General features: G+C 34.6%; 1 protein-coding gene across 1 annotated transcript in view; it reads right to left on the bottom strand.

The window, feature by feature from the left end:
• LOC103677108 (A disintegrin and metallopeptidase domain 3-like) overlaps positions 1–25,146 on the bottom strand; it is a 108,982-nt gene that overhangs the window by 1,291 nt on the left and 82,545 nt on the right. The window contains exons 14-18 of the mRNA XM_040643167.1: positions 22,401–22,502; positions 20,241–20,436; positions 7,933–8,023; positions 7,485–7,674; positions 1,667–1,750 (exon numbers count right to left, since the gene is read on the bottom strand). Of these exons, the coding sequence (XP_040499101.1) occupies positions 1,667–1,750; positions 7,485–7,674; positions 7,933–8,023; positions 20,241–20,436; positions 22,401–22,502 (663 nt within the window). The remainder of the gene's footprint in view (positions 1–1,666; positions 1,751–7,484; positions 7,675–7,932; positions 8,024–20,240; positions 20,437–22,400; positions 22,503–25,146) is intronic.

Here is a 25,146-nt window from a genome sequence, read left to right as displayed (position 1 = left end):
CATAGCATAATGTACAGAGTTGTTGAATCACTATTTTACACCTGAAACTAATGTAACATTGTGTGCCAACTATATTTCAATAAAAACATATAAAATAGTAGGAGTTAAAGTTTATTTTGAATTGTGCTAAGTTAAAAAATAGCTGCTATAAAAATAAACTTTTACCAAAAAAATGGGGGTAAAACCAAAAGGAGAAGTTTGCTTAAGGAGATACAGATACAAAAATGTATTTTGAGGGGCGCCTGGGTGGCACAGCGGTTAAGCGTCTGCCTTCGGCTCAGGGCATGATCCTGGCGTTCTGGGATTGAGCCCCCACATCAGGCTTCTCCGCTATGAGCCTGCTTCTTCCTCTCCCACTCCCCCTGCTTGTGTTCCCTCTCTCGCTGGTTGTCTCTATCTCTGTCAAATAAATAAATAAAATCTTTAAAAAAATGTATTTTGCTAGAAATAGGAAGGCTGGAAAATATCTCCAAATGTGACCTGGTGGATGAATTGAAAGAAGGATCAGAAGCAGACTAGAGAATCTAGAAGTAGGTTCATGCAAAAATTAAATAAAAAATTAAATTAAATTTAAATAAGAAAAGAAAGAAATAGAAAAGAAACTGTTAATAGGGCATATAAGTGACTGGGAAGAAAATTTTGATACAAGACACGCAGGTAGGTTGCATTATTCCTGGATTATTATATAAAATATGAAGCATTGGTATGGCAAGAGACACCAGCCACAAAGTTAAAGCCCAACTGAATGTTCAGAAAAACAAAGTTTACATAATTTCTATTCCTTAGTAGATAATTTCACAATGGATGGACAAATAAAAACACAAATGGCAAATATGACCAAAAATGTATTATGCTTAAAAACTGTATCATCAAATAAATATAAATTAACAATGGATTTAGCATGTTAAAAGTGATTTAAAAAAAACTGAGATGCTAGTCTGGCCAGAATTTGAGGAAATGCATATTTTTATACCTGACAGGTGGGAGCAAAAACTGGTATAATATTCCTTAAAGACAATAGAATATTTATAAAAATTTAAATGGTGCATAAATGTAGCCACTCACATATTTCATTAACAATTTAAGAAGTCAGACAAATGTGCAAAGGTACCATAATGCCCATTGTCCCACTACTTACAATAGTTAAGTGAAAATTAACATTATCCAAAAGTCCATCACTGAATGATTTTTAAAATATAGTGTGGAAGAGACATACAGGGAAATAAATTGAAGCCACTAAAGGGTGAACAAGATCAGAACAGACAAGAAACTCTGCTCTCACAAAAACATTAGATTATAATACATGTACTATAAATATACTATGTGTGTTTTCAAATATTTATCAGTACACATACACTCAATCACAAGCAATATTTACATGTATGCTAAATGTGTATGTGTAATCCTTAATAAATTCAATTTAGAAATGAATTTATTTCATATTCCATTTTTGTAGAAAGTTCAAAGCTCATGAGGCCTATGACAATGTGACTGAACACACAAATCATATACATATGTATAAATAATGGAATCTACTTTCCTTATTTTAACTGCAAATTTTCAAAGTAATTTCTATATCCAATAATTCTAGACCTCATTATCTTGGACAATGTTACTGACATAAATTAAAATAGCCAAACTTAGAAATGAAATAACCATTACATACCCCATGTCCACTGCAATTTACGTTTGAGTCACAATTTGCTCTCTGTGTGTATGAAATAGGAGAACAACGTCCCTGGTCACAATACTAAAATGTTAAAACAACAAATAACAGAAACTGTAAATGTAAAGCCAAGAGTTGGGCAATTGTACTTGGTATAAAAATTAAATGCACAATATATTTATATTTCATATCAAATACATACATAATATGAATCTGGATTTCATGAAATCTACTCATTCTAAAACAAGAACTTGGGAGTCCAAATGGTATGTTATTACTTTACCAAATATAAAATTTTGAAATGAGATACTATTTCTTTCCTATGAGAGAGCACAGCTGTGAGTTTATCGATATATTGATATTAATTAGTATAAGAACAAAAATAGCCAAGTTGTACTGACCATTTGTAATGAGCTTGGATCTATCTTCACACTCTTTATGTATTTTTATAAGACATACTCATATATACTCAAAGGAAATATTTTTATCCTCATTTCATATTTGATGATAATCTCTTTTTAAATTCATGCACAAGTTATCAACAGCCAATGTTCAGTGCAAGAACTCCTTTAGTCACAGAACCACATTGATCAATGTTAAATAACAGTGTTCTTGTCATTTTTTATATTTTTAAATTTTTCCAGCTTTAACGACAATATCTCTTATCTTTTACATTTGCACTTAAGTTATTTAATCCCCCATACCTCCATTTATCCATCTTTGAATTTGGAATAGCAATTATACCCAAATTCTTAAAAAGTGTAGGTTATGAGGATGAAATCATTTGCTAGACATAAAGGAACAAAAGCAGTGCCTATCACATAGTAAATCCTCACTAAATACAAGATACCGATTTAATTATTATTTATTTGACCAGATTTCTATGTATGCTGTATGTTAATTTTAATTTAATTTGAATATCTTTAGGGGAGTCTGTAAAAATTATCTGCTGGCTTTTCTCAAGTTATCTGATAGAATTTCACTATATGATGAATAAAATCATTATTTTCTATCACCATTAACCAATCTTCACAAAGGAAAGAATATCAGCTTGTTCATTAACTGCAAGAGCTCTGATGAAGCCAGCAAGAAAAGAAGTAAACAGATCAATTTGTAGTTGGCTTTTTTGTAATGACAGCAAAAGTAAGAGACACTATAAAAGTACTTAGCCCTGGGCAATGGTTGGGATGATGTTTTAAATATAAACTAATCTACAAGACTTCCTTCTTTGTTTTTGTTTTTTTTTTTAAGATTTTATTTATTTATTTGACAGAGAGAGAGACAGCCAGTGAGAGAGGGAACACAAGCAGGGAGAGTGGGTGAGGAAGAAGCAGGCTCCCAGCGGAGCAGGGACCCTGGGATCAGGTCCTGGACCAACAGCAGATGCTTAATGACTGAGCCACCCAAGCGTCCTAAGACTTCCTTCTTTGAACAAGAGACACAAATAGTGTCCCAGAAGCAGCACATCATGGTTCAAAGAAAAAAAAATAAGTAAATATATACTCCTAATGAGAAATGCCTGGATTATCTAAGCATATTTTCTTATAGTCCCAGGTATGAGTTTTTAAAAAAAAGGCAATTAATTTCATTTATTTATTCATTGATTAGCTTATCTAATTTTGGACAGTTAAATGCCCCTTTTCTCAAGTTTGAAATGAATGTGCTGAGATGTGTTTATCTTCCCTACCCTACCTAAGTGAGCTAGAAATCAATTTGATAAACTATTCTCCTGTTCTAAGTCTTATAAATAAAAAAAAATCATAAAAGCTTTCTATCATATCCAATATTCAGCAAACTTGTATTATTGGAATAATGCTTATCTCTATGCAGTATACTTTTTGCTCAGTACATTACACTATTAAATACATGCGTTTTATTTAAAATTTTGTTCTGATTAATAAGAGACCTTCTTTTCTTCATGATAATAAAGAAGATATAAAGTCTCCCCTCTCTCCCTCTGTCTCTTCTTATCAAGATAATTTTTACAAAGGATCCACAGTTAATGAGAGTAACGTAAAGACATCTTTTCTTTCAAACCACTCTGAAACCAACTGAACAGTGTAGAATAGCAAATGAAAATAAAGTATATCTGATGAATTTTTTAAAATTATCACAGAAGAATTCCAATTCAAATTCACAGGCATGGCACTCACAATTGCTCCCCTTTCCCTAATTAATGTGAGTAAAGGAGAATCAGAACAAGGCAATTAGAAGATGAGAGATTTAGGAACTTCCTGGGATTTCAAAATAAAATGAAGGCCACTGAGGGATAAAATGAAGCTAGGAAGCAACCACATCAAATACAATGGTAAAGGAGAGAGCCTGGTTGATCAGCCTCACAATGCTCTGGGGGATCTGCAGCCTCAGGGTAATAAGGAAAAGCAGAGGAGGAAGAGCCAAAAGGGCAGGTTGGGCAGGGAGGCTAAAATGTGGAATTATCCATGGAAGTGTCCGCAAAACCACAGAAGTAGGTCAGCTCTCATATTCACTATTCACCTTTTATTTTTCTCAATTACAAAATGCAGTCAGCACAACACTTTCATCCCAAGGAAAATTTAGAAAGGTATTTTGTTTCCTAAAGCAATTGAATTAATGATGACTAGAATTTGGGCTTTTCAAGTCTATCCTCTAGGAGAGTCACTATCCAATTAGACTACTGGAAGTGCCATGGCCTAAAAGCCAGTTCCTTGATGAAGACTGTCATGTGACAAACCCCTGTTACATGGAGAAGACTGCCAATTACTTGGGGGGGGGCGTGTTTGTTTTTAATTTTATGTTAACATACAGTGCAATATTGGTTTCTGGAGTAGAGCACTTGGTGTTATGTGCAACTGATGAATCGCTAAATTCTACTCCAGTTGCTTTTTTGTTTGTTTTTGTTTTTAAATTAAAAATGGTGTGGGAGAAAAACTCAAGTCAGCTGAAAGCTCCTACAGAACCAAGTAAGAAAAGTTAGGTTTGCCTGCCTTCCTTCCTTCCTTCCTTCCTTCCTTCCTTCCTTCCTTCCTTCCTTCCTTCTTCTTCCCTCTCCTTACCTTCAGTTTCCTTCCTCCCTCACTCTTTTCTTTGTTTTCCCTCCATGGGGACATTAGCCAGTGGGGCATAGGCTAATGATCAGACTTTCCCAGGCAGAGAATCACTGCTGGAGAGATGAGTGATCTGTAAAGGTTTTAGTGGTCACATGTGGGAGTGGGACAAACCAGCATGGCAATCTTCTGAGGCATACGTATGTTTTATTTTAATTGTTACCATTATAATAGTACTTTTCTTGCACATGTTATTTCACTTTCACTACTTTTAAGATTCTTTGTCTTTAATTTTCAGAAATTTCATTATGCTGTATTCGGCTGTGGATTTCACTGGGTTCATCCTATATGATGTTCTTTGCTTTTTGTATCTGGGTATTTATGCCGAGCATTATTCCCTGAAATACTTTTCCATCCTTAAAATCTTTCTCCTATTCTCCTAGGATCTTAGAATGGCTTCTATCATGCCAAAAAGCAATAGCAAATGTTTGTGAAGATGTAGAGAAAAGGGAACCCTTATGCACTATTGGCAGAAATGTAAAGAAAATAGTATGATAGAATAGATAGAATAGAATGGAAGTTCTTACAAAAATTAAAAATAGAAACATCACATGATACAGCAATTCCACTTCTGAATATTTATCTAAAATAAATGAAAACATGTAATTCAAAAATATATATTCACCTTCATATTCATTGCAGCATTATTTACAGTAGCCAAGATATGTAAGCAACCTGTGTCCATTGATGAATGAATGGATAAAGCAAATGTAGCAAATATACACAATGGAATGTTACTCATCCATACAAAAGAATTAAATCTTGCCATTTTTGACAACATGAATGGACCTTGAGAACACTAGTTGACTGAAATAAGTCAGACAGAGAAAGACAAATACTGTGTGATCTTAGTTGTATGTATAATTTAAAGAACAACAAAATCCAAGCTCATAGATGCAGAGAGCAGATTGGTGGGGATTTGGGGAGTGGATAAAATAGGTGAATGGGGCCAAAATTACAAACTTTCAGTTATAAAATAAATAAGCAATGATAACTATAGTTAATAATACTATTGCATACTTAAAACTTGCTAAGAGAGTAAAACTTGAATGTTGTCAAAATAATAAAAAAAAGTTTGTAACTATGTATAGTAATGGATGTTAACTAGACTTCTTGTAGCGTCATTTCACAATATACACAAATATTGAATCACTATGTTGTATACCTGAAACTAAGGTAATGTTATATTTCAATTATATGTCAATTAAAAATAGTAACAAATAATTTTTAATAATCAACAAAAATGTGTAACAATCTATTTGACTCCATACACATTTCTAAATCACTTTCCAGAAAGTATGTGTTAATTTATATTTGTTTTTGGATGATAATAAGTTATGCTTCTCATCATCAATTATTATTTTCAACTCCTATTTAATTAGACAAAAACAGTAACTAGATATTCATGTAGTTTGTATTTATTTCACCAACCTAGAAGCACAAAAATCTCATTGTTCAAAAGTTTTTATAGTGTTCAATCTCTAGCCACACTACTTCCCTTTCTGAAACTTATGATGAAGCTGAAAGTTACAACTCTTTAATCACTTGGGCTTACTAGTGATCAGCTCCATCATAAAGTTATCTAGAGGCCTCATCCTGTCACTTCATTAGCATAAATTCGGTTTGATTGGAAGAGGCTCTTTATGAATAACAACAAAAACAGAAAAACAAAAAAACCCCACATTCCTATTACTGAGGAAATTCCAAGGGGTTTAGGAGCTCTGTGCCAGAAATCAGGGACAAAGATCGAATTGTTTTTGTGTGTTAAACCATAAATAAATCATTTGAGTGCTTTTCCCCCCCAATTAATGAATTAAATTAGCTGATAAATTTATGTATTTAATCTCGCACTTTTATAGTAAACATTTTTAAAATAATCTTTAAAGAGATAACATATTACTTTATCAGGCAATCAGCACTATGTGTTCCTTTGTGATTGTTTCATTATTTTTATGCAAGAATATGTATTCCCATTTTGAGATAAATTTACTATTCATTTCCATTTTCCTCTATTTTTCATTTCTTAAAATATTGTATCTAAATGTAAATTATCTAAATTTAAACAGGAGATACTTGAGTAGTGTTTTACATTAGTCAACCAATTTTTCAATGGTAGTAAAGATCCTTTATTTTGTTTCTTAAGGAAAAGAAAAAGAAATAAAGCTTAAACACCATTTTATTATTGGGTCTTGTGGGAGGGCCAAATTTTTAACCAGTATTTATTATGCTTTTGGAAGAACAATTAGAGGAGTTGATTAATGAGCAAATAGCTGTTTTACTTTTATTACAACCAAATTAATTCTTCCTTGTCAATTATTGTAAGACTAAATACTTGGCTATTTTTGTTTTCTTTGTTGTTCTTATTATTCAGATTGTTTTCACCTACTTTTTTTTTTGCTGTATTACTTGATTCTTTTTTGTGGTTTATATAAAATTTTGCAGACCAGATCCTAGCCTAATGAAGAAGCTAATATTCTCAAGTATGAGAAAACAAGTTTATCTATAGCAAAATTGATAATAAACAAAATGATAGTGAAACAAGTGTTCCTTCGACCCACAGAAATTCTGAACTTTAAATCTTAAAGTCATGATATAGTAACCAAAATTTGTAATATTAATTATAATAACAAATGTTAAGGTCTTCTCTGTTTTTATTTCATATGTGTGCATGTGCACATACACACACACAGACACCCACACACCACATATAATCAAGTCAAATTTTTATTTACCATATTTGGACCACACATAGTGCCATTTGACGTATAGGTATAATCTTCTGTTACATGTGCTGTTGGTATTCTTAAATATGCAGAGACACACAGATGGCCTTCCATGTAAGTATACTGAATATCAAATTTTTTAAATGGTATTACTTCTAAACGTGTCCAGTGACAAACTATTTTTCCACAAAGTATATCCCTGGCAATAAGGCAGAAAAAGTTATCTAAATGTCACATAAGGACAAAAATATAAGGGAAATAACAGTTCAAAATACGAGGATAATTGAATATGTTACAGATCATAACACCAAAGCTAAGCAAAACAAAACAATCTTAGGAAATGCGACATAAATATTGATCTGTATATAATGCATTTTTTCTCATTTGTATTAAACAACTCTTTGCAGTATAAACACACAAACACAACTGGAAAAGGTATAATTTGCTAAATACACACCTAAAATTACAAGAGTCTCTTCTACAGTTTCCAAAATCATCATTATGCATATTCACTTCTTGTGTACACAGAAAAGTAGAACCCTTTGCAACTGAAAATATAAATAAAGTTCCAATTATTCATCTTTAAAAAGATTAAAAACTGAAACTATGATAAATTAATTTAGAGATATCTAGATGACACCAATGCCCAGTCAGGGTCAGCTACAATAAATTTTGGGTGTCATCTACTGGCTATACAAGAAGAAGAAACACTAAAAACTATCCACTTCAGAATAGGAAAATTGTTATCATAGTGAAGAAATTATTAAGAAATCAAACAATCATTTACTCTCTTACCTGCAATTCTAATATCCTACTCCTTTTCCACCAATTACCTGAAATTTGACTAATATCTTATTTTTTGTGTCTTATATTTATTAGATCTATCTCTTGATGTAGTTTAAAGTTGTTTTGATTTACAATTTTATTTTCAAATTTGGATTTACATAAACAATACCTTTTATCATGGCTACAAGGTAGATTACTAACTTTAAGAAAATGTAGTTTAGAAATGAACCCCTGAGGAGCCCACACAAGAAAGACAAATCCCCATAATATTTGGCCTTGAAAGCAGGAGGATCCAAATCTTATGAATTCTTACAACCGGTGGGACTTAAAGCCTGGAATTTTAAAAATCAGCAGCTAGGCTCTAGTTGAACCCAGAGGGCATTAGGAAGGTGAGTCCCCACTCTCAGACAGTAGGATGAACAGCTAGCAGAGATATAGCATGCAAGCAGCACTTTGAAAAATACCAGGGGCAGACAGGAGGGAGAAGGATTTACTCATCTCAGAGAATCATTTTGAGAAGTAAGGATAATGAAGAAATGCCTCCAGGAATAAAGAAGCTGTCAGGTGCCATTTTCCTCCCCAAACCCCTAGTATAAACAGAGGGCCACCTGCAGGAAACAGCATGGCACAAACAATTGCTACCTAACTTTTTTACATCAAGCCCCATCCCTCGTGCTTCAGTGAATCAGCCCTTCCCAGTCATGCTTGCCTCAATCCCAGTGCCATGGGCCACCCAACCCCATAAGACCAGTGCAAAACCCACCAACAGCCAGTCAACAGACCCACATGTGTTTTGAGACCTCAGTTCCTGCAGTGATGGTGGCAGCAGGTCTCATTTCACAAGAAGACCAGCACACACCTTGTTAAAATGTGCTGCACCCAGCCGTGGATCAAACACTGCCCACGATTGGCAAAGAGAGCCTCTGCAGACAACCTTACTGAAGGAAAAAGAGACAGGGCTCAGGTAACACACATAGAAGACACTCACTGAAACATGAGGTCCTCGGGAACAGGGAACACTATACTGCAGGGTACTAAAGGAGCACTTCTTCATAATGCCATTACTTTCAATAGCAAGAGAAGTAACTGAATTTCCTAACACAGAGAAACAAACACAGAGTTAGACAAAATGAGGAGACAGAGGAATGTGCCCCATATGAAAGAACGAGACTAAACCACAGGAAGAGATCTAACCAAAACAGATATAAGTAATATCCTTGATAGAGAATTTAAAGTAGTAACCATGAAGATACTCACTGGACTTGAGGAAAGAGTGGAGGACATCCGTGAGACTCTTTAAGAAAAAGATAAAAAAGAATCAGAGATGAAGAACACAATAAACGAAATTAAAAATACACCCAAGTGAATAAATAGAAGGCTAGATGAAGCAGAGGAAAGAATTAATAACCTGGAAGGCAGAGTACTGGAAAGTAATCCATCTGAGCAAATGAGAGTAAAAATAATTATGCAAATTGAGAATAGTCTTAGGGAACTTAGTGACTGCATCAGGTATAAAACATTTGCATTATAGGGATCCTAGAAGAGAAAGAGAAGGGAGCAAAAAAATTTTTTTGAAGAAATAATAACTGAAAATAATTGATAACAACACAATAACAGTAGGGGAATTTAACACCCCACTTACATCAATGGACAGATCATCCAAACAAAAATACAACAAGGAAACAGTGGGTTTGAACGACACACTGTACCAAATGGATTTAACAGATATATTCAGAACCTTCTATCCTAAAAGAGCAGAATACACATTCTTTTCGAGGGCACAGGAACAATCTCCAGAATAGATTACCTAGTAGCTCGCAAAACAAACCTCAACAAATTCAAGATCAAAGTCATACCATGCATCTCTTTTGACCACAGTGCTATGAAACTAGAAATCGGCCATAAGAAAAAAACCTGGAGAGAGCATAAATACATGGAAGTTAAATAACATTCTACCAAACAATAAATGGGTCAACCAAGAAATCAAAGATAATATTAAAAAGAACATGGAAACAAATGAAAATGAAAACACAATGGTCCAAAATTGCTGAGATACAGAAAAAAAAGCAGTTTATAGCAATGCAGGCCTACCTCAAGAAGAAAAATCTCAAATAAACTGCCTAATATTATACCTAAAGGAGCTACAAAAAGAACAAGAAACAAAACCTAAAACCAGCATAAGGAAGGAAATAATAAAGATTAGAGCAGAAATAAGTTATATAGAAACTAAAGGAATGGTAAAACAGATCAATAAAACCAAGAGCTGGTTCTTTGAAAAGATCAACAAAATTGATAAACCTCTAGCCAGACTCAAATAAATAAATAAATAAATAAATAAATAAATAAATAAATAAAGAGAGAGAGAGGAGAGAGAGAGAGGACCCCCCAAACAAATCAGAAATGAAAGAGGAGAAATAGCAAATGACACCACAGAAACACAAAGAATTATAAGATAATATTATGAAAATTATATGCCAACAAATTGGGACAACCTAGAAAGAGTGGATAAATTCCTAGAAATGTATGGCCTACCAAAACTGAGGCAGGAAGAAACAAAAAAAATTGAAAAGATCTATTACTAGCAAAATGAAATCAAATCAGTAATCAAAAAAAAAAAAAAAAAAACTCCCAAAAACAGAGTCCGGGACGAGATGGCTTCACAGATGAATGCTACAAAACATGTAAAGAAGAATTAACACCTATTCTTCTCAAACTATTCCAAAAAATAGAAAGAAGGAAAATTTCCTAACTCATTCTGTGAGACCATAATCACTGATATCAAAACCAGATAAGGACACCAAAAAAAAAAAAAAAAAAAAAAAAGGAAGGAAGGACAGAAGGAAAGAAGGAAGAGAAAAAAGAAGAGAATTACAGGACAATATATCTGATGAACATAGAGGCAAAAATCCTCAACAAAATACTGGCAATCCAAATCCAACAATATATTACAAAGTCATTCACCATGAACACATGGAATTTATTCCTGGAATGCAAGGGTAGTTCAATATTCACAAATCAATATCACATCGATAAGAGAAAGGTTAAGAACCATATGATCATTTCAATAGATGCAGAAGAAACCCTTGACAAAGTATAATATCCATTCATGATAAAAACCCTCAAAAAGGTGATTTATACTACCAAGAGGTCCTAACCACAGCAATCAGACAACAAAAAGAAATAAATGGCATCCAAATTGGTAGGGAAGAGGTGCAAGATGATGGAGGAGTAGGAGACCTTAGTTTCGTCTGGTCCCAGGAATTCAGCTAGCTACCAAATCATTCTGAACACCTGTGCACTCAACTGGACATCTAAGAAAAGAATAGCTGCAACTCTACAAATAGGAAAGCCACCACTTTCTGCAAGGTAGGAGGTGAGGAGAAGTGAATCCAAGGCAATATATGGGAAGATAAACTGTGGGGGAAGGGGGCCTCCATCAGCTGGCTACAGGGAAGTGATATAGCAGTGGAGCACAAAATCAGAACTTTTAAAAGTCTTCGCCAGTGAGGGACATCTCTGCCTGAAAGGCACTAAGGTAGCAAAGCCGGGCAGAATTCTAGGTGGGACGGCATGGTCTCAGAATCCCCAGAGTCAAGAAAAAACAGGGGTGCCTGAGTGTGGCAGAGTTCATAGGCATCTGAGCAGGAAAGCCAGCTGCATTCAGTGAGTCCAGGAGTGGACACTCACCTCAGGGTTGCCATAAACGCCAAACTGCAGCACGATCAGGCTACCGCTCTCTGAGCAGGGGCCCAACAAGCAGCAAAACCAGGGTGAGACACCTCCCCCCACATCAGGAGCAGCACAGGTGCCTGCTGTAGGAGTCTGTAGGGTTTGGAGACTTGAAGCGGGATCACGTGTCTGAGATAGAAACGTTTGATCACAGGCCAAGTGAGCACTGACGGTGGACAGAGACTAAGGAGACAGGAGTGATTGATTGCTTTTCCCTGAGGGGACACTGAGTAGTGAGGGGGTGAAAGCTTTCAGCTCCGGAACAGAAGATTGGGAAATCGCCATTTTCATTCTCATCCTCTAGAAAGCCTTCAGGGAACAAAAGCCACCTAGAGCAACCCCGAGTCAGTTACTTAGCCTAGCCTCCTGGAAAGGGTGGTGCAGTTCCACCAGAGGCAAAGACATGAGACTCAGTGCAACAGGCCCCTTGCCCCAGAAGATCAGAAAGAACATTTATCTAAGACCAAGTTTATTGACCATAAATAACTGCAAACCTCCAGTGATAAGGGAAAATTGTATATAGAATTCATGGTTTTGTCCCCATGATTCTTTAATCCTTTGATTTTAATTTTTTTCTCTTTCCTTTTTCAATCAATTTCTTATTTTATCAGCTCTTCTTTAAGTCTTTTTAAATTTTAACTTTTACAGTTACACAATTACATTCCATCCTTTCATTGTATTTCATTTTATTTTTGTGCATATATACATTTTTCTTTCTTTACCATTTTGGGATGTAGTTTCTTCCAACAAACAGACCAAAATACACCCAGGATATAGTGTACCATTTTGTTCTGTTCATCTGTCTGTTTATATTCCTTCTTTTCTTGTTTGTTTGGGGTTTTTTTGTCTTTTAATTTTCATTTTTACAGTTACATTCTATCCTTTCATTGTATATAATTTTATTTTTGTACTGATATAAGTTTTTCTTTATTTACAATTTTGGGATCTAGTTTTCTAACAAACAGACCAAAATACACACAGGATCCAATATATTGTTCTGTTCACCCATCTGATTATATTTTCCTTTTTTTATTCTTTTAATTTTATTTTTCAGTTTCAGATCTCTTCTGATTTGTTTAGTGTACAATGCTCTGGGGTTGTTGTTACCATTTTAATATTTTGTTCTCCTATTCATCTATTCTTCTCTGGGCAGAATGACAAGAAGGAAAAACTCACATCAAAAAAGAGAACAAGAGGCAGTACTGACTGACAGGGACATAATCAGTCTGGGTATAAGTAAGATTTCGGAACGAGAGTTCAGAATAATGATTATAAAGATGTTAGCTGGAACCTCTACGACATCGGCCACAGTAACCTTTTTCATGACACATCTCCAAAGGCAAGAGAAACAAAAGAGAAAATGAACTTGTGGGACTTCATCAAGATAAAAAGCTTCTGCACAGCCAAGGAAACAGCCAAAAAAACTAAAAGACAGCCCATGGAATGGGAGAATATATTTGCAAATGACACTACAGATAAAAGACTGGTATCCAAGATCTACAAAGAACTTCTCAAACTCAATACACAAGAAACAAATAAACAAATCATAAAATGGGCAGAAGATATGCACAGACACTTCTGCAATGATGACTTACAAATGGCTAACAGACACATGAAAAAACGTTCAAAATCATTAGCCATCAGGGAAATTCAAATCAAAACCACACTGAGATACCACCTTACGCCAGTTAGAATGGCAAAAATTGACAAGGCAAGAAACAACAATTGTTGGAGAGGATATAGAGAAAGGGGATCCCTCCTACATTGTTGGTGGGAATGCAAGTTGGTACAGCCACTCTGGAAAACAGTGTGGAGGTCCCTTAAAAAGTTAAAAATTGAGCTACCCTATGATTCAGCAATTACACTACTGGGTATTTACCCCAAAAATACAGACATAGTGAAAAGAAGGGCCATATACACCCCAATGTTCATAGCAGCATTGTCCACAATAGCTAAATCATGGAAGGAGCCGAGATGCCCTTCAACAGATGACTGGATTAAGAAGATGTGGTCCATATATACAAAGGAATATTACTCAGCTATCAGAAAGAACGAGTTCTCAACAGTTGCTGCAACATGGACAGCACTGGAGGAGATAATGCTAAGTGAAATAAGTCAAGCAGAGAAAGACAATTATCATATGGTTTCACTCATCTATGGAACATAAGAACTAGGAAGATTGGTAGGAGAAGAAAGGGATAAAGAAAGGGGGGGTAATCAGAAGGGGGAATGAAGCATGAGAGACTATGGACTCTGAGAAACAAACTAAGGGCTTCAGAGGGGTGGGGGTGGGGAATGGGATAGGCTGGTGATGGGTAGTAAGGAGGGCATGTATTGCATGGTGCACTGCGTGTTATATGCAACTAATGAATCATGGAACTTTACATCAAAAACCTGGGATGTACTGTATGGTGACTAACATAATATAATAAAAAAATATTATAAAAATTAAAAAAAAAATTTTTTAAAGATGCTAGCTGGGCTTAAAAAATATAGAAGACACTAGAGAATCTCATTCTGGAGAAAAAGAACTAAAATCTAATCAAGTTGAAATTTTTAAAAAGGCTAAAATGTGAAGCAATAAAAAATGGAGGCTCTAACTGTTAGGATAAATGAGGCAGAAGAGAGAATTATTAATATAGAAGACAAAATGATGGAGAATAAAGAAGTTGAGAAAAAGAGAGATAAACAATTACTGGATCACGAGAAGGGAATTTGAGAGATAAGTCATACCATAAAATGAAATAATATTAGAATAATTGGGATCCCAGAAGAAGAGGAAAGAGAAGGTATAGTAGAGAAAATTATAGTGAAGAACTTCCCTAATCTGAGGAAGGAAATATGCATTCAAGTCCAGGGGGCACAGAGAACCTCCCTCAAAATCAATAAAAATAGGTCAATACCTCCATATATAATAGTGAAACTTGCAAATCTTGGAGAAAAAGAGAAAATCCTGAAAGCTGCTTGAGACAAGAGGTCTGTAACCTAGAAGGGTAGAAACATTAGATTGGCAGAAGACATGTCCACAGAGACGTGGCAGGCCAGAAAGGACAGGCATGATATATTCAGGGTACTAAATGAGAAAAATATGCAGCCAAGAACACTTTATCCAGCATGGCTGTCATTTAGAGAAGGAGGAGAGATAAAAATCTTCCAGGACAAACAGAAACTAAAAGAATTTGTGATCACTAAACCAGCCCTACAAGATTAAAGGGAATCCTTTAAGCAAAGACATAGCTGGAAAGTAACAAAGACCAGAAAGGAACAGAGACCATATCCAGAAAAGTCACTTTACAGGTAATACAATGGCCTAAATTCATATATTTCAATAATTACTCTGAACATAAATGGGCTAAATGCTCCCAAACAAAAGACACAGGGATTGGATAAAAAAAGCAAGACCCATCAATATGCCATCTGCAAGAGACTCATTTTAGACCCAAAGACACCTCCAGATTAAAAGTGAAGGAGTGGAGAACAATTTATCATGCTAATGGACATCAAAAGAAAGCTGGGGTAGCAATCCTTGTATAGGGCAAAGTAGATTTTAAACCAAAGACTGTAATAAGAGAAGAGGAAGGACACTATATCATAATAACAGGGTCTACCCAACAAGATCTAATAATCGTAAATATTCATGCCTGTAACATAGGAACAGCCAATTATACAAACCAATTAAAAACAAAATTAAAGAAACACATTGATTATAACACAATAATAGTAGGGGACGTTAACACCCCACTCATAGCAATGGACATATCATTTAAGCAGAGGATCAATAAGGAAATAAGGACTTTGAATGACACACCAGACCAGATGGACTTCACAGACATATTCAGAGTATTCCAGCCTAAAGCAACAGAATACACATTCTTCTCGAGTGCACATGGACCATTCTCCAAAACAGATCACATACTGGGTCACAAATCAGGTCTCAACTGGTATCAAAAGATTGGGATTATTCACTGCATATTTTTAGACCACAATGTTTTCATACTTGAACTTAATCACAAGAGGAAATTTGGAAAGAGCTCAAATACATGGAGGCTAAAGAGCATCCTACTAAAGAATGAATGGGTCAACCAGAAAAATTAAAGAAGAATTTTGAAAAACCATGAAAACAAATGAATGAAAACAGAAATTTTCAAAACCATTGGGATGGAGTGAAGGTGGTCCTAAAAGGCAAGTATATAGCAATATAAGCCTTTCTCAAGAAACAAGAAAGGTCTCAAATACACAACCTAACCCTACGCCTAAAGGAGCTGGAGAAAGAACTGAAAATAAAGCCTAAACCCAGCAGGAGAAGAGAATCAATAAAGATTGGAGCAGAAATCAATGAAATAGAAACCAAAAGAACAGTGGAACAGATTAACAAAACTAGGAGCTGATTCTTTGAAAGAATTATTAAGATTGATAACCCCCTGGCCACATTTATCCAAAACAAAAGAGAAAGTACCCAAACAAATAAAATCATGAATGAAAGAGGAGAGATCACAACCAACAACAAAGAAATACAATTATAAGAACAAAGTATGAGCAACTATATACCAACAAATTAGGCAATCTGGAAGAAATGGATGCATTCCTAGAAAAGTTTTATAAACTACCAAAAGTGAACCAGGAAGAAATAAAAAACCTGAACAGACCCATAACCAGCAAGGAAATTGAAGCAGTAATCAGAGATCCCCCAACAAACAAGAGTCCAGGACCAGGTGGTCTCCCAGCAGATTTCTACCAAACATTTAAAGAGTCGATCACCAGATGGCTTCTCAAGGGAATTCCACCAAACATTTAAAGAAGAATAATACCTATTATCAACAGTTTCAAAAAATAGAATTGGAAGGAAAACTTCCAAACTCTTTCTATGAGGCCAGCATTACCTTGATCCCAAAACCAGACGAAGACCCCATGAAAAAAGAAAATTACAGACCAATATCCCTGATGAAAATGGATGCAAAAATTCTCAACAAGATACTAGCCAATAGGATCCAACAGTACATTAAAAGCATTATTCACCGTGACTGAGTGGGATTTATTTCTGGGATGCAAGGGTGGTTCAACTTACACAAATCAATCAATGTTATGCCCTATATTAAAGAAAGAAAGCACAAGAACCATATGATCCTCTCAATAGATGCAGAAAAAGCATTTGACAAAGTTCAGCATCCTTTCTTGATTAAAACTCTTCACAGTACAGGGATAGAAGTAACATATCTCAATATCATAAAAGCCATATACAAATAACCCACAGCAAATATCATTCTCAATGGGAAAAAAACTGAGAGCATTTCTCCTAGGGTCAGCAACACAGGAAGGATGTCCACTGTCACTACTGTTGTTCAACATCCTACTAGAAGTCCTAACCTCAGCCAGCAGATAACAAAAGGAAATAAAAGGCACCTGAATCGGCAAAGAAGTCATACTCTCAATCTTTGCAGATGACATGATACTCTATGTGGGGAACCCGGAAAACTCCAGCAAAAAATTGCTACAAGTGATACAGGAATTCAGCAACATGGCAGGATATAAAATCAATGCACAGAAATCAGCTGCATTTCTGTACACTAACAATGAGACATAAGAAAGAGAAATTAAGGAATCGATCCCATTTACAACTGATCAAAAACCTTAAGATACCTAGGAATAAACCTAACCAAGCAAGTTAAGGATCTGTACTCTGAAAACTATAGAATGCTCATGAAAGAAATTGAGGAAGACACAAAGAAATGGGAAAACGTTCCAAGCTCATGAATTGGAAGAACAAATATTGTTAAAATGTCTATGCTACCTAGAGCAATCTACACATTCAATGCAATCGCTATCAAATACCATCAACATTTTTTACAGTGGTAGGACAAACAATCCTAACATTTGTATGGAAACAGAAAAGACCCCGAATAGCCAAAGGAATGTTGAAAAAGAAATTCAAAGCTGGTGTCATCACAATTCCGACTTCAAGCTCTATTACAAAGCTGTAATCAACAAGATAGTATAGTACTGGCACAAAAACAGACACATAGATCAATGGAACACGATAGAGAACCCAGAAATGGACACTTTCAGTTCTATGGTCAACTAATCTTTGACAAAGCAGGGAATTATATCCAAATGGAAAAAAAAAGATAATCTCTTCAGCAAATAATGTTGGGAAAATTGCACAGCCACATGCAGAAGAATGAAACTGGACCATTTGCTTATACCATACACAAAAATAGACTGAAAATGGTTGAAAAACCTACATGTGAGACAGGAGTCCATCAAAATCCTTGAGGAGAACACAGGCAGCAACCTCTGTGACCTTGGTCATGGCAACTTCTTGCTACACACAACTCCAAAGGCAAGGGAAACAAAAGCAAAAATGCACTATTGGAACTTCATCAAGATAATAAGTTTTTGCACAGCAAAGGAAACAGTCAATAAAACTAAAAGAAAACCTACGGAATGGGGAGAAGATATTTGCAAATGTCTTATCAGATAAAGGGCTAGTATCCAAAATATATAAAGAACTTATCAAACTCAACACCTAAAGAATAAATAATCCAGTCAAGATGTGGGCAGAAGATATGAATAGACATTTCTCCATAGAAGACATCCACATGAATGGCCAACATGAGAGAATGCTCAACATCACTCGACATCAGGGAAATACAAATGGAAACCACAATGAGATACCACCTCACACTGATCAGAATGGCTAAAATTAACAAGTCAGGAAATGACAGATGTTGGTGAGGATGTGGAGAAAGGAAAACACTCTTACACCATTGGTGGGAATGCAAGCTGGTGCAGCTACTGTAGAAAACAGTATGGAGGTGCCTCAAAAAGTTGAAAATAGAGCTATCCTACAACCCAGGAATTGCACTACTAGGTATCTACCCCAAAGATACAAATGTAGTGATCTGAAGGGGTACTTGTACCCCAATGTTTATAGAAGCAATGTCCACAATAGCCAAACTATGGAAAGAGCCCAGATGTCCATCCACAGATGAATAGATAAAGAAGATGCGGCACAGGTGCATACACACACACACACACACACACACACACACGCACACACACACACACACACATATCCGTATAATGGAATACTACTCAGCCATCAAAAAAATGAAATCTTGCCATTTGCAATAATGTGGATGGAACTAGAGAGCATTATGCTATGCAAAATAAATAAATCAGAGAAAGACAATTACCATATGATCTCACTCATGTGGAATTTAAGAAACAAAACAGAGGATCATAGGGGAAGAAAGGGAAAAGTAAAACAATGAAGTCAGAGAGGTAGACAAACCATAAGAGACTCTTAATCATAGGAAACAAATTGAGAGTTGTTGGAGGGGAGGGGTCAGGGGATAGGGTAACTGGGTGATGGACATTAAGGAGGGCATGTGATGTAATGCACTGGATATTATATAAGATGATGAATCACTGACTTCTACCTCTGAAACTAATAATACATTATCTGTTAATTGAAGTTAAATTAAAAAAATAAATTTAAAAAATTTAAAACACAAGAAATAAGAAGTGTTTGTGAGGATGTGGAGAAAACCTTCTTTCACTGTTGGTGGGAGTGCAAACTGGTGCAGCCACTGTAGAAAACAGTGTGGAGATTTCTCAAAAAGCTAAAATATAGAACTATCTTATGATCCAATAATCATATTACAGGGTATTTATCCCCAAAAGACAAAAACACTAATTCAAAGGAATACATGCATCTCTATGTTTACAGCAGCATTATTCACAATAACCAAATTATGGAAACAGCCTTAATGTCCATCGATAGATGAATGGACAATGAATAAATGGTATATATATACAATGGAACATCGTTAAGCCACAAAAAAATAAAATCTTGCTATTTGCAATGACATGGATGGAGCTAGAGTACAATGCTAAGCAAAATTAGTCAATCTTAGAATGACAAATACCACATGATTTCATTCAAATGTGAAATTTAAGAAACAAAACAAACTAACGGCGGGGCAGGGGGGGAAGAGAGATGCAAACCAAGAAACAGACTCTTCACTATAGAGAACAAACTGATGGTTACTAGAGGGGAGAAGTGGGGGGTATGGGTGAAATAGGTGATGGGGATTAAAGAATACATTTATCATGATGACCACTGAGTAATGTATAGAATTGTTAAATCACTATATTTTACACCTGAAGCTAATATAATGTCAACTTTGCTGGGAAAAAATACAAGATAAAATAATGAAAATGAACCCCAGAAAAAAGCACAACTATTACATTTTCCAAATAATTCTGCACACTGTTTATCTGTATCTTGGCATATTCCCTGGTAGCAATAGGCAGTCTTATTATTGCATGGTTCTAAATCAGCAGATCTCACATCAGGTACACAAAATTCAGTTCTTCCATTACAATATTCTGTAAAATCACATGGATCTCTGCTTTTCCGACATACAGTTCCTCTTACAGATATCTGTAGGACAAAGAAAAACAATTTTTTTTGTAAAAAAGTAAACCAAAAATGTAACATAACTTAAATAAGAGCAATGTATTTCTGTCATTTCTGTTATTACATTTTTAACTACTTAAAGTCAAATTATGAATTTACTTGAAAGCTCCAGTGAAATAGATTGGAAAAAACCCAAATGTAAATCTGTGGATGAATAGATTGACAAATTGTGGTATATTCACACAATGGAATATTTTCAGCCATTTAAAGGAGTACTGATACATATGCTCCAAGGTGGATGAACCTTCAATGCTATGTTAAGTGAAGAAAGCCAGACACAACGGCTCACGTATTCTATACTTTTACTTATATGAAATATCCAGAATAGGCTACTCCGCACAGAAGAAAATTGATGATTGCCAGGGACTGAGGGGAAGGGAGAAAGGAGAACATGGGCTTAAAGGGATGGGAGTCTCCTGTGTGAGTGAGGAACATGTTTTGGAACTAGATAGAGGTGGCAGTTGCATGACATTGTGAATGTACTGAATGCCACTAAGTTGTTCACCTGAAAATGGCAAGTGTCATGGTACATGATTTTCACTCTAATGTTTTTAAAGGCTCTGCCAAATGTAGGAATTATCCCGTGTCTAAGGGAAGGGAAAGGGACTGTGTAGAAAAGCTTTTGTGCTCAATCTTGCTGATTTGGAGACAAAGGCCAAGATGAGAGCCCTGGTGAAGGGAAGAGAGACAAGGTTTACTGCTAAGTAGTAGAAACTCTAGGCTTGCCTCTATATTCGTGCTTGAAGACAAGTGACCACTGGCTTTAATTACTAGCACACAGAATGAAGAAGAGCACACATAGAACGAAGTAGAATGACGTTAGAAGATATTTCATTGAAAAGAGCACACATAGAACGAAGTAGAATGACGTTAGAAGATATTTCATTGAAAAGAGCACACATAGAACGAAGTAGAATGACGTTAGAAGATATTTCATTGAAAAGAGCACACATAGAACGAAGTAGAATGACGTTAGAAGATATTTCATTGAAAAGAGCACACATAGAACGAAGTAGAATGACGTTAGAAGATATTTCATTGAAAAGAGCACACATAGAACGAAGTAGAATGACGTTAGAAGATATTTCATTGAAAAGAGCACACATAGAACGAAGTAGAATGACGTTAGAAGATATTTCATTGAAAAGAGCACACATAGAACGAAGTAGAATGACGTTAGAAGATATTTCATTGACAGAGAACCTGGCAAATCTGAAATCTGGCAATCAAGATCTCTAAGTAATCAGCTTCTATAATTGTCGCTGACTCCTGAACGTGACACAGAAAAGGCAAGGTGCTTCAATGAAGTGATCCCCAAAAGACAAATCTTACTCAGTGTCCTTTCAGTGTAGCTATAAAGGAAAATTGAATGGAAAACTTCTCAAGGGAAGTCAAGGATTCAATCTAATTCTGGGACCAGGAGTCCTTCCAAAGTTAAACTTCAGTATTAGAAATGCTACATGCTGACTATTCTACATGGACTCCATTTCTGCTGTTCTCAAAATGAGATGATTTATTATATTATTATTATTATTATTATTATTAGCTTATTCAAACACTGTACGTCAACTGTGTGTTGCGTGGCTTCTTTGTAACTTTGTAAAGTTGTTGGATCATGAAGAGCTACAGTCAGTTATGGCCTCAGGTATGACCAAGAGGAATCCATTGTGTCCAAATAATCTGGAATTGGTATTGGATAACTGGATGGATCTTGAGTAGAGATTGAAACAACGTAGTGAAGGCAAAGATAAGAAAGAGGTTGGAAAAAGTCTAAGAACATCTTCTGAATTCTGAAGTCAACTGTGTATGAATCAAGAATTTAAAGTTATATATTTGAAAGTTGTGTGGGAAAAAAATAAAATAAGTGAATGCACAAGAACAAAAAAAAAAATCATGAAAGAAAATACTGTAGTAATTTGAAAGCTTACCAGGCAAGTATCTTTATTACAGCATGGCCCAGTGCCACACTCTGCAAATTCAGTCAGAGTACAATCTTCAGGATTACAGCATTTTTCAAATTTTTTGCAATGCTAAAGGTAAATGTAATCAAGTTCAATAGGAATTTTCAATCAAATAAATCATTTTCTTTATTGTCAAAATATACTTGAGTATGTCTCTTAATTACAATCACAGTATGATTTTTTACTTCTGTATTTATTTTTAACACCACTTCATATGAAACTAATATATTTCCAGTATAGGAAAAAAAGATAGTAATGAAATTATTTATGATTCATGCTTAAGAAACTGAATTGTTAAAAATTTAATGTAATTTCTGTCAATCTTCTTCGTGTTCATAAATATATACACTGTAAATTTAAAAGTTTTTACATTTATTGTATCATAAATAGTTTTTCATCTCCCCAATTCTCCTCAAGATATCATTTTGAGAATATATAAAAATTTATGAATGTAACAAAATAGAGGTTTTGATATTATAATATTTTATTATTTAAAGGATGTTTCAATGAAAATTTTATTATTATTTTTGCCTCCAAGATTTTATATTAAAGATTAATTCTAGAAGTTATTAGGTCATAGAGTACAAAAATATTAAAGACTATAAAATACTCTTATTTACTTCTTTCTATATACTTATCTATTCAGTGCAAGAGTGATGTTTCACAAGACTGATAGTAATATTTTAAAAATTAGTAAACTGATAGGTGTGAAAGGCAAAAATAACTAAGTGCTTACATCTGTTTCAATTTTTATTATTTTCATTACTAATGCTACAAATTCTTAAAAATACATATTCTGGTTTAGTTTATATTTCTATGCATATATTTCTGTAAGGCATTCTGTTTATTTCCTGTATTTGTAAGCACTTTTATATTAATTATAATAACCCCTGGCAACTACTATATCTTTATTATGTTTTACAATTTGTCGTTGACAACTGACTTTTGTTTTGGTGCATTTTGGGTTTGTTTGTTTGTTTGGGTAAATTTTAGATATTGTGAGATTGTGAAATGGTAGAACTCTGAGAACTATCATCTTTTTTCATGGTTTGTTCTTGAGTTTATGGATAAAAATTTCTTCCACCCTAACCCCAGTAAATATGTGAGTCTTAGTGTATGTGTAAAATGTTTGTGTTATATATAGTATGTATTTATTTATTTTTTGTTGACTGATTTGAGGAGTGTGTTGTGAAAGAAGCTATAATGATATATCTCTTTCCCAAAACAGAAATTAAATTTATCAGTTGTTTTTATATATTCTATAAAATTATTATTCATAATTTATTCCCGATCTTTTGTAATATCTAGATTGTTATATAATATACTATATAAAATTAGATACAACGTCAATGTCTTCAATTACATTACTGCATGTACTAAAGCATATTTTAAAATGTTATTATTGGGTGCCTGGGTGGCTCAGTCGGTTAAGCATCTGCCTTTGGCTCAGGTCATTATCTCAGGGTCCTGAGATTGAGTCCCACATCAGGCTCCTTGCTCAGCAGGGAGCCTGCTTCTCCCTCTGCCTGCCACTCTCTCTGCTTGTGCTCACTATCTCTCTTTCTGGGTCAAATAAATAAATAAATAAAATTTTTAAAAGTTATTATTATATGTTTAATATTTACAGGAGTCAGATATTTTTCCATTTTCATGTTTCATTATTAAAAAGAATGTATTATGCTTCATAATATTAAGATTTTAATAAAAATTATCAAGAGTATTTAGTAAAGTAACAGAAGATTGAACACACACTAAATATTAATATTGGGGGGGGGGGGGTCAATGACATGAAAGAGAAAGCCTCCAAAAGCTAGAATCAAAGAGAAAGCCTATAGTGAAGAGCATCTTTCGACAATACTTGATGTATAATGGAAAGCTATACTAAATGCTGGGCTTAGAAATTGATGTTCAATGAATCATGGTTTAAAAATGGAATCCCACCATGGGACTGGGTGTGAGAACTTTTTAAAATAGGCAACTGTTAGGGAGCCTGGGTGGCTCAGTCCATCAATTAGCTGCCTTCAGCTCAGGTCATGATCCCAGGGCCCCCAGACCAAGCCCCACCATCAGGCTTTCTGCTCTGTGGGAGCCTGCTTCTCCTTCTCCCCCACTTGTGCTGTCTAGCTCTCGCTCCCTCTCTCTGTCTCTCAGATAAATGAAATCTTGAAAATAAAAAACAAAATAAGTAAATGTGGTATGCCATTGAGAAATTAGAAAAATCAAAAAAATATTTTTTTTACTTCTAGTTATCCAAACTTTTATCAAATATCTTTTCAATATTTAATATCATAATTTTTGTCTCTTGTTCATTTTGATAGATGTTGGAAAGTACTGAAATGTTTCTCTACTTCTGGAATAAACTCCAAAAGTATATTCTTTTTTCACATATTCACTGGGATTATTTGATCATTTTAATTTAGACATTTTGCAGGTATTTTCCAAAATATGGATCAATCATTCAAAGTAATGTTAAGCTGGTTGTCAGAGGAATCAACTTTTATGATTTAATTCTATTTCTATATGCTTGCAAAGGACACTGGAAATGGATTTTTTAAAAAGGTACACAATTTATAATAACATTCAGAAACATGAAATATTTAGGTTTTAATTTAATTAGAGACATCTAAATAAATGGAATGATATACCTATGTTCATGGTTTGAAAATCACATTCTGAATACATTAATTCCCCACAAATTCATGTATAGATTCAA

Source organism: Ursus maritimus, unplaced genomic scaffold (assembly GCF_017311325.1).
Source record: "Ursus maritimus isolate PB19 unplaced genomic scaffold, ASM1731132v1 scaffold_28, whole genome shotgun sequence".
In the NCBI taxonomy this organism is placed as follows: domain Eukaryota; kingdom Metazoa; phylum Chordata; class Mammalia; order Carnivora; family Ursidae; genus Ursus; species Ursus maritimus.
The sequence above is the reverse complement of the archived record's forward strand: the minus strand, read 5'-3'. Positions and strand labels throughout refer to the sequence as shown.